Source organism: Lepisma saccharinum, chromosome 11, assembly GCF_977018435.1.
Source record: "Lepisma saccharinum chromosome 11, izLepSacc3.1, whole genome shotgun sequence".
NCBI lineage: Eukaryota > Metazoa > Arthropoda > Insecta > Zygentoma > Lepismatidae > Lepisma > Lepisma saccharinum.
In genome coordinates this window covers 61,936,191-61,947,624 of record NC_139239.1, presented here as the reverse complement: position 1 = coordinate 61,947,624, position 11,434 = coordinate 61,936,191, and the positions used below count along the sequence as shown (strand labels likewise).

Below are 11,434 nucleotides of genomic sequence, written 5' to 3'. Positions count from 1 at the left end.
TGAAATTGAATCTAAATTTTGGGTGCGTCAGCACTTAGGCTATTTTGCATCCGACACATTATACAGGGTCCAGACCCTTACCATAACTAAAGTAGCATAATAGCAGTGTCGTGTTACTAAAATATTCTGACTATTGTTAAAACCTGAGGCTGTAAAGGGGCACTCGGCACACACAAGGACAAAAAAACAGGACAACACACACAAAATTATACTGGCCATAGTGCCAGTCACCAGAGCCTCATTCATGTGCAAAAACATTCCAGGGTGCACTATGTGGAAGAGAGGTTGACTTATGGGCGCCTATGTGGAAAGTCACCCCTGGAAATCAAGAGGCTGGCAGTAAGCTACTTGGTGGGTTTATCTTGATATGTTCTTTGTGTTCAAACTAACCTTCCTATTTCCAAAGACTGGCAAGCAAATTACTGTTGATTTCACCAGACCATGAATCAAGGAACATGTTATTTGGTTCCAGTACTATATGCATCCGGGACAGTACAGGGTCAACGAAGTTAGTAAAAAGGTGTGTTTTATACAGCGTATATTGATAGACTTGTAGATTGAATTGTATCTTCTGCAAATATGTATTTCAGACATATAATTTCATTTTAGCCACAATAATATGTGTTAATTATTGCATGAACACCATAAATTCAAATTTAAACAATGTTTTTTTAGGGAACAACACTATTTTTTGGGAAAATGTGCCTTGTTAGCCCCCCACCTGGAAAAAATACCTTCCTTGCCCTCCCTGGAAAAAATCCTGCGGACGTTCATGTGTGTGTTCCATATATGTTCAGCATAATCAGCACATGCATGCTATACTGAACTAATTAACAGTGTTTGAAGTGGAAAATGTTAACTGGGGGTGTTCTTATGGTTTAACATGGTGACAATGAGACAACTGAGAGGATGCAATAACTTTGTTAGCTGGGGGGATATTCGCCACCCCTGCATTCTCCCTTACATCGAGCACTGCTAATAAATAATATTTCTCAAGAAATGATAATAGAACACTTGCACAGGTTACTTTTAAATGATAAAACTCAGTACGCTTTTTATTTAACTGTAATTGTATATAAATAATCATTTGGAAAATACTGCTTTAGTTCTACATTAAAAAAAGAAGGCAATATAATGAAGTCTTTTTTGATTGTCTTTTTCTTGATGAAACTTGATCTTCATTTCTTTCATCAAACATTTCTATTGTCTCCTTTTATTTTCATGGACGGATGGTTTCATCAGAAGTACACCTCCCTTGTGAGCATGGAGACAATAGAAGGCACTTGCTTCTGCTGGTGGAACCAAGGAATGGTAGGATCATTGGATTGGAAGTCTGTAGCAACTCGACGTTGGACTCTGGTTAACATTCTTAGCAAATCTCTCTTCCCTGCTTGGGTATCAAGTTCGTCACACAGACACTGGATGAACCATGTCCCACTGCTTGGGTTTCGCCAGGAGTAGAAGCCTGGAAGACAAGACAGAAGTATGGTAAGCACACACTGCAAAAACAACAAGATGTTGGTGTTGTCAAGCACCATCTTTGGTATCTTGTTACACTACTGGCTGTCAAACAGCACACTCGATAAGATATTTTCTTACTCCAAATGTCACTTTTAGTGGCAACTTGGTGGCATATTTTTAGGGTGTACAGTTACTACATCATTTTGAATCCTTAAGAACTATGGACCTCTCAGACCTTGCTGAATCTATATTTTACTTTATTTCTTGCACCCCTCCAACCATAAGTTAATCCTTCTCCATACCTTTCAGTTAGGGTGTTGGCTACACACTGTCAAGGTCACGAGGTCTTGCCTTTGTTTGTTCAAATCTTATTGAATTCTATTTTCAGTGAGAGGTCTGAGAGGTGTAACATAGTAGTTGCAGGTTCTTTTTCTACACACACACACACACACACACACACACATATATATATATATATTGTGTTTCAAATGGCTCATAATTAATTTTCAATTTCAGCAAATTATAACATATTACTTTGAACTACCCCTCTTCTGGCAACAAACATTTTAAGAATTCGGAATTTCAAAAAAATAAAGAAGCAATTGTTGCAATTTTTGACTGATTTTCTTCCTCTTTGCATTAATGTCATTACGTTTCTCTAACTAAACAATAATAATTGAAAACTGCTTTACAATATTCTTCTATAACCATGTGAGCTCATGTGAAACGCACGAGAAATTGAAAATGGCAAAACAGCGGTCTGACAGACCCGTCCATAGTAGTTGTGTAACTATGAACATCCATAGTAGTTAAGGGTTAAGAAAAAAAAGTAGGTCACATTTATCCCAAAATGTAGGATACAATAAATACATATTGCAGTGGCATTTGATATTACCAGTGGAGGAAATTATACTGTCTAGGCATGAGGCATTCGTATCCTATTCTCTCTCTCTCTCTCTCTCTCTCTCACACACACACACACACACACACACACACAAGCACATTTATTATATGTGTATTATGAAGTAATGGATATATATTTATCAGCCTACCTATATCCTGTCATGATACTCTAAATGTAGGAGCAAGAAAATGTACTCATTTTCTTTATAGTGTTTGGGAGTGGGGCACAGAGAATAGCGTGTTCATCTCTCCATTTTCTCCCTCCCCCACTCCACTCTATGCACAAAAACCCGTGGGTGCACGAAGGCAAGTGGAAGAGTTAACAAACAGTAGAAACCTTATTATAAATGACAGTTTTATACATATATTATTTAGAAGTTGCCATGGTGTTTTAGGTTTCAATAGCATGTTGATCCCTTCCATCCCTACCAGAAATAATAAAAATATTGGTGGTTCATAACAATTTACGCTGTAATAACTTTACTTCAAGAATTCGGTAAAGATTGATGGTACGCGTGAAACACTTCCTTACTTATTTATCCCTTGGTGCTACAGCCCTTGAACTTCAATTTTTTCCTATTCTGTAATTTTCTTCTCTATATTTTCATTTCTAATTTCCTAACATCTTCAACTCACCCCTCTAAATTTCCAGGTATATTAAAATTTACATCTTTGGTACAATCTTTTTTTATTTTTATTTTCCTGTAGTTTACGGTTATTACAAGCAAGTTATTACATAACTGTATCTTTAGTCAAAATAAAAATAAATGTCTGATGAAGGAAGAATGTGTTCTCCTGAAAAATCAAAACGAAAAACTGTTTTCTGATGCTTGTAATAACCGTAAACTGCAAGAAAATAATTCTACAATGCAAGCAATGCATACATACAAGAAAAACTATTCTTTTTTTTAACCTTCTGGAACCTGATGTTCATGTTGTGCCTCCCTCCCCCAAAGTTAGGCCCCAAGTTATGCTCTTCCTGTTAGTACATTACTAGCTAGTTTTCCTCTTACATTTTCCTAGCCATTTTATTCTGCTTTTAATTTCTACTACAATATCTTCATCCCTATAAAGTTCCGGAAGTTCTGTCTTTGTTCTTATTCTCCACATTCCTTTTTCTTTAACTGAACTAACTAACTAACTCTCTAGTTTTCTTAAATCCAGAGGTTCATGGCTGCAGCAACAGAGGCCTTCCATCTGCCCCTATTCTGAGCAAGATCTATATACTCTTTTCCATCCCTACCGGTTTCCTTTAGGTCCATCTCAACGTTATCTCTCCATCTTCGTCTTGGCCTTCCTACAGGTCTCTTACCATCAGGTTTCCCAACAAGAATCCTGTTCCAAAAAATATTTTAAGATCTCCTTACCCATTATAATGACTCTCCATCCATTTTCACTGAAGTCCAAGTTTCTGATCTGGAATTTACCACTCTGCTGTAATTCTTGTATGAATTTCATCAGTTATTTTATTTATATTGTTTATGAATGATCCTAAGTACTTGAAACGATTACATCTCTCAGACTCTTTTTTCTCCTAATTTTATCACTATTCACTTGTTCTTTTTCGTCTTTCATTGTCAACTTCATATATTTAGTTTTTGTATATTATTAGGGCTGAGCCAATACCGTTACCAATGAAGAGAATGTATCGGTATCGGCCGATACTAGTGGTATCAGATGGAATTTACTTATCGATACCAGCCGATACTTTCCAGCATTTCGGTCTTTCACAGGGTCTCCAAAAAAACTTCACAACACTTTTGCAGAGTCTAATTATCCTGTAAATTATGCAAAATTCTGACTTACTTTCTATTTTGCACTAATTTTCAGGTATGAAACTGGATTGTCTGATTACATAACATGTATTTTAATATTTAATTCTTGAATATTTTAAATCAAAATTCTTGGTAAGTTGATGCACAATTGGAGTAGAATACTTACACACTAATATTGATCAATATTTTGAACAGCTTTAAAGTTTTACAATTTTCAACTATTGGTAGCAGCCCCCCCTGCAACCCTCCGAAATGTTGGCTCTCTGTGCTCCTGAAATTTTATATAATCTCAGAAATTCAGCAGATAGTGTTGCTTATTTAAAATATGGATTTACGAAACAGAAATTTGGTTCCCAATAACATATTATATCGTGATGCCTGCGACAATAAGAAGTAGTGTGTTGTCTCAGCCAGAGGGGTCCGGGCAACTTGACATTATGGGTCTCCTCCGAAATTCAGAATTAAGTTACTAGCTCACAGATGGCAATCGATAGGAAACTTCTCTCATCTCATACCTTTATAGCTACGTAGTTTTCGTAAACGTAGTGTAGTGTAGTGTAGTGTAGTGTAGTGTAGTGTAGTATAGTTGTGAATCCAGTAGAAAGTTTCAGTTGCTTCAATGTCTTATTGTTACACAATACCTAAACAAACAAACTTGATATTTCATGACCATTCCTTTTACCAGTTGTTATTTAAAATGTAACTTCCCACCAAGTCCCCAAGCCTCAGCATGAGATTGAAATAAGATCAGAGATAAATTTCCCACATTGTTCACACCTGTTACGTTTTACTTCAAAGTAGACAAAAAAAACTCAGGAGGTGGAGCCCAGGGGCAATTATCCCCTTTATCCTTAGGTCCAGTAGCCCCTATTCCACCATGCAGGGTGTACAACGTATACAGTGCTAAATGTGCTCCAATGCATCCAATAGGCATTTCATTGAGTAACAAATTTTCAGTGAATAAAGTCCATTCGCTGCTTTATTTTCTATCTCTCAAGACTTGAGTCTGCTGCAAGGTTTTGGTATCGGATTGCAAGTGACCTTTTGATGTTAGGTCACTATCGACAATCTGTAAAGGGTCCAGTCCAACCCCCAATAAGTGAAATGATAAGTTTGCTTGAATATATTACTCACTATTGGTATTAGAAACGTAATGTGAGGGGTTCTTACGTTGAATCTTGGCCAGGCATAGCCAGAGGATGGCTCTTTGGCCTAAAGGTGCATCCACCTCTAAGTCCAAAAAAGAAGTACTATATGTAACCTATTTTTTTAAGAAAATGTTTCAAACAAAAATACAAAGTATCACGACACTCTGGCATCATCTCCATATTTTTCTATTCACCGAGGCCCCCCCCCAATATTTTACTTGCAGGGGGGCCCCAAGGAACTGCACTATGCCAATGGTATCAGTTCAAAGTGATATTGGCTCAGCCCAAATATTTATAAGTAATTCTATGTTGTCTGCTTTTAATTTTTTTATACTTTATTCAAATTTAATTGTTTGCTTTGTTATAAGATGTACATCATCTGCATAGGCTAGATATGACTCATAATATTGCCTCAAAGATTTCATAGATAGGAATGAGCCAAATAGCATTTTTGGAGAGAACCAAATAAAGGGTGAGTGGATTCTAACCACTTTCGACTGGGTTTCCTAAAAAATGAACATGAGATTCATGAAAATAGACTAAAATAAAGCACTACTAAAATAAGTTGTAACACCTGTTCAAAAATTCTTACTGTTTGTCTCACCTTCTACAGCACTGAAGGCTAGCAGGAAGTCAGCATGGGTTGGGATTGTATAGGAAGAAAATGCTCCACCAGCATCAACTTCTGTTGTGCCTCCTCCCCCACCACGCAGTTCTACGCCAGGATCTAGTTTGTCACCTCTGCATGCCTGTAGTAAAGAAGACACATAAAAGCATTTACAATCTGCAGACTATAGATAGATTGATATATTTTTTTTATTTTACTTCGGATTTCTGCCACTTTTGACTAATTGTGAAGATGAGTGATGATGATATGATGAAATGATGAATAGACACTTACAAAAAACACCCATGCTGGGATTACTAAATTTAATGCATATTCCATCTTTGTGTTAAAGTTAGTAACTGGTATTTAGCCAATTCAAACTACCTAAGTATTTTGAAACATGCTCCCTTTTTTTGAGTTTGTAAATTAATGCCCATATCTTTATTTTTTGTACCTTAATAGATACTGCTTGAAAGCAACTATGGCTCCATATATGATAATGCTCATGGACGTCCGGAAGGTGTGGAAAAGGGGGGGGGGCTACCCCTGTTGAAAAATGAAAGTCAACCAAAAATTATATATTTCAAAATATCACTTGAGCTACAAATATTTTTTGCATGAACATGAATGAACTGAAGCAATGTTTTTTCAAGGAACAACACTATTATGAGAGGGGATGTGCCTTGTTTGCCCCCCCTGGAAAATAATATCTTGCTTGTCCCTCCCTGGAAAAAATCCTGCACACGTCCATGATAGTCTAGCATTATCATGGATGTCATCATCATCATCCTTTGCTGTTTTTGCTGCCTCTGGTTGGGTCTGATTAGAAGTCAAGCCTCTCCATTTTTTTGTACATTTTTTTCTTAACCTCGGTGCCTATGTTAATGTTAATGCTCTTTAACACTAGAACTGCAGCTGGGTCATTTTTGACCCAAATGCTATTTCTATATTTTCCCACTTCTTTGTGTTTGAACCTGCAGTGCTATATATTTTTTTTATTTTCATCAACAAAAGTCAGTAACAAACACAAGTAATTTAACTTTTCGAGGGTCAACCCCTGCCCCATGAAAAAATCAGATTTACCTAGAACCGCGGCTGGGTCACTTATGACCCACGACTCCCATTTCGTGATTATCAATTGAGGGATGGTAATAGCGGCATATAAAAATAATCTCTTATGTATATTACATGTTTTATTTGAAGTTGAACACACACAGAGCACTTTCATATGATATATGAAAGACAACATAGAGTATTGTGTAGATTTTCAGGGTGATGTCATATATTGAACACACATAGTTTTTGGCCGTGCACTTTTTGCAAATGATTTTCTTACAAGCATGACACTTAACAAACAATTTGTTTCCTGTGCAGTTTTTCTTTACCTGACACCCTGTGTGCTTTTCTTGTCTCTCTGGAATCTCATCAGGGATAGTGTTGCGGAAGTTTGGAATCCTCGTTGCTACATATTTCTCAGCAAGCTCCTCCCCTAGTTGTAGAAGGAAGTCTCTTCGATTCAATTTCTTCTCATTCAATGCATTGTACACAACCCATGCATTTATTCCTGCCAAATCCAACAAGTTATAAAATGTGTGAACTGGCCAGCTTCCGGATGATGCTTTCACGGAGTATTTGCAGGCCATCTGATCACCACATCAACTCCATATTAGGAGTTATTATAAAATATTACTGTGTCTGTTTTTTTTTTTTTATCTTCCTGATAGATTTTCAAAGACATATCATTCTTCTTCAGCACCACCGTACTGTATAAATTATATTTTACATTCTTTACACAAGCTGGTATTTCCCTAGAAGCTCTGTTCATGGTACCAATAAGACTTGTGGCATTTGCTTTCAAAGTTTCAGAGAGACACGAGGAGGTGAAGAAGTTGTCACAGGTTACATTTCTTCCCTTCTTCAAATAAGGTTCCATCAACCTCTTTACAACATAATCACCAAGGTGCTCATTATTTGGCCTAGTATCATATTTTCCTAGGTACAGAAAAGCACTTACTATATACTTCAATTCTTTGTCTACTGTCATCCAATATTTCTGCCCATACTTATCTGGTTTGGATATCATGAACTGCATAAATCTGCAGCGGCATTTAGAAGGAAAGAGCTGCTCATCAATGGTTTTATAGTACATTCCAGGTATATAGCTACATTGTGCCTTTGCAATGAACTTATACCAGATTTTTGAAAGCACTGCAAATTTGTCTTCTTTCAGTCTTTCCGACCATGTGGATGTAATATCAAATATCAAGAAACGTATTATTTTCTGAATCTGTCACGAGACATTGTCGCCTTTACAAAAGGATTGCTCCACTTCGCTGAACACAATGAGTCCAGTTCTAAGCCCCTAGCTCCTATGGCACCACAGATATGTTGCCAGATTGTGCACAAAACATGATATTTGATATATTTGTAGAAACAACAGTAAACGAATATGATACTTCACCAAGTAAATAATTTCACACACTATTTTCAATGACGAGTCAAATATGACCCATCCGCGGTTCTAGGGGGTAGCTGAATCGCCGCTGTTCTGGTGTTAAGTGACAAGGATTGAAGAAATCTGTTGGCTTCTTTTATCCCATTTGTATGTGGGAATTCAAGAATCATGTAATCTCGGCTTTCACTTAGTATTTTCACAAGAAATTTTGAAACTATTTTGACAAATATAGACTTAGTTGGTTTTAGTTTTAACAACTTAATTTGTGCACAGTCACTTATGTTGTTGGGATATCATAAAGAATGACTGTCGTGGTGCTGTGATTGGGCTTGAAGCTAGATGTGACTAACATGTGAGAAGAGCTGTTCGTGTATCCTGCTGAATGCCTTCTGTATGTCCTGAGAGGAGACTCTAGTAAAAGTATATGAATTTATAGGCTTAATGGGCATAAATATTTGTCGTGGATCAGCTGCACACTGTGAATATTGTTTAAATTAGTAATTCATGCTATTTTGATCTAATATTATGTCTTCGGGTATATTTTGACTGACACCATTGCTGCCTATAAGGCCCACAGGCTGTTCACATTCTTATCGATTCCAGAGTTATCATAGTGAAACTTGCCATTTTGCACATTTTTTAGCTATATTTTAAAAGTATTTGCAGCTAAGGAGGCTATCATTCTGTATGTATGTATCTCAAATGACAGTAGTCTCTAAGTTGCCATAATTCGTGGACAGTGTTATGAACTATGGTGTAGGAAGTTTTGTAACTGTGAGGAATTTATTCATCAACATCCTTCAAAAAATCAAAGATCTATACACATCACCACCTAGTCGTATTAATCTAATATTCTGAATGGTTGTATTCTTACAAAACACACACACACCTCATTGGTTTATAATAATTTCTCATTTTTTGGTTAATTTTTTGGTATAAATCAATTTTACAGGATAGCACAATCTCAACATTTGTGTTGGAGTAGTCGGCATAAAGCGATCGAGGCAAGAGGTCCTAGGTTTGAATAAACCATGGGTAAGGCATAGACGTGCAATTGTATTTATTCCAACATCTATTTTACTCCAGCTTATGCTTAATTTTCATTGTCACAATTAAAGCAAGTAGTAGAAACGCAACGTAAAGGAACCTAATTACAATATGTTAGGGTGGACACTACAAGCTCTTACCTGAATGAAAAATAACTTTGGTTTTCCCGCAAGGCCAAGGCACTTGTCAGCTGTGAAAGGCGTCCAGAGTTGTTCCACTGAGAACATGCCATCCTTGGAATGCAGCCAGTCTCCATGAGCACCGTGGGTCAAAATGACCACCACTAAGGAATCCGAGTTATCATGGTCCTCTGCTGCAACTACACAGGGAGGAAAATAACAGTTTTAATGATTACAGTGTATTCACAAACACAGAACTGCTTGTAAACATATTCTCATCACATCAGATGAATATTTTTAAGTATTAGCACAGAAAATTTCTGTTGACATATTGTTAATCACTTCCTGAAATTTACATTTCAGATGTTAGAGATTAAAATCATAACAGTAGAAACCTTGTAAGTGCAATAGAGAGCAGAAAGAGGTATTTTTTTTCCTAAAAGAGTGTGTTATAAAAACTATAGGTAAGAAAGACTGATTATGTATATACAAGACTACTGTATTTTTTAAAGTAAAATACTATATTAATTGCTGGCATAATGATGCTAAAAAGAGTTTTTATGTAGTTAACTAAAAAAGTATCAGGTTACAAGTAACTTTGCTTCAAAAGTAATTTCTTACTGCTGCCTTGCACAAAAAAGCAATGTTTACTTTGTCATACAATATAGACAGTAAGCAGTTTTAACTGGACTATAGATACTTAAATTCTCCACCCTAACATGCACACACTACATTTTTACAACAGACATACCCAGTGGTATATCCCAACATGCCTGAAAATTTCCTCAACATCCCTTAAAATTTTTCACAAAGGTCCAATTTATAGTAATTTTGGTTCTAAATTTATCCTTACACTCGCTAAATATTAATGTATATCCCCAGATGAAATATTCTGGATAAATCCCTGGTTACCTACTGTAATTAAAATATTTCTGAACAGTTGCCAACAACATTGAAGATAAGGTACAGTATACCTCTACCAATATTATCCACCTTTTTGACAAACATGCACCTCTCCACACTAAACCGGTGAAGCATAAAAGTGTTCCATGGATATCTGAAAACACGAAATTACTCATGAAACTCCGCGACAGAGCTTTATTAAAATATAAACGCGAAAAGACAAACTACAACTGGGAACACTATAAGGAACTAAGAAACTTTACAACTACGGTGCAACGACAAGAGAAGAAAGCATTCTTTAACCATCACCTACGATCTAATAAAAACAACAAAGACCTGTGGAACAAACTCAAGGCGTGGGGAACTAGTAGTAAAACTACTAATAATGAAATACCCCCTGATATACGAGACGTAGATAAATTAAACAAACATTTTTCAAACATCTGTCGTGAGACCGACTGCTCAAAATCAGCTTTAAATAAAACCAGTAATTTATTTAACTCCAAAATATTTAATGAAAGTGCACAACAATTTCATCTTAAAGAAATCAGTGAATATGACACAATTAAAGCAGTAAATAATATACGATCCAATGCCTCTGGCAATGATGGAATAACAATAAAAATGCTCAAACTATCACTTCCGTTTATCTTAAGTCACCTGACACATACAATAAATTTCTCCTTTCGGACTGGACAATTTCCAATCAGCTGGAAAACAGCGCGCGTGATCCCTTTACCTAAGAAAAAAGTAATATCGTCCTTAAACGATCTTCGTCCTATAAGCCTACTACCCATCCTTTCCAAGATCACCGAAAAAATTGTTTACATTCAAGTTAGAAATCATGTGAACAGCCTCAATCTCCTTCCGAAATGCCAATCGGGCTTCCGCCCTGGTCACGGCACGACGATGGCGTTGCTAAAAGTCACCGATGATATATTTCGCTCAATGGACAAGAGTATGACAGTTGCTCTGGTTTCACTGGATCTGACAAAGGCTTTTGACAAGGTTCATCA

At 36.5% G+C, this 11,434-nt stretch overlaps 1 protein-coding gene across 1 annotated transcript in view; it reads right to left on the bottom strand.

Annotated features, from left to right (window-relative positions):
- Positions 1-1,047: 1,047 nt before the first annotated feature.
- Positions 1,048-11,434, bottom strand: part of LOC145995057 (caspase-1-like) — a 39,869-nt gene continuing 29,482 nt past the window's right edge. The window contains exons 2-4 of the mRNA XM_083131588.1: positions 9,537-9,715; positions 5,892-6,036; positions 1,048-1,465 (exon numbers count right to left, since the gene is read on the bottom strand). Of these exons, the coding sequence (XP_082987714.1) occupies positions 1,239-1,465; positions 5,892-6,036; positions 9,537-9,715 (551 nt within the window). The 3' untranslated portion in view covers positions 1,048-1,238. The remainder of the gene's footprint in view (positions 1,466-5,891; positions 6,037-9,536; positions 9,716-11,434) is intronic.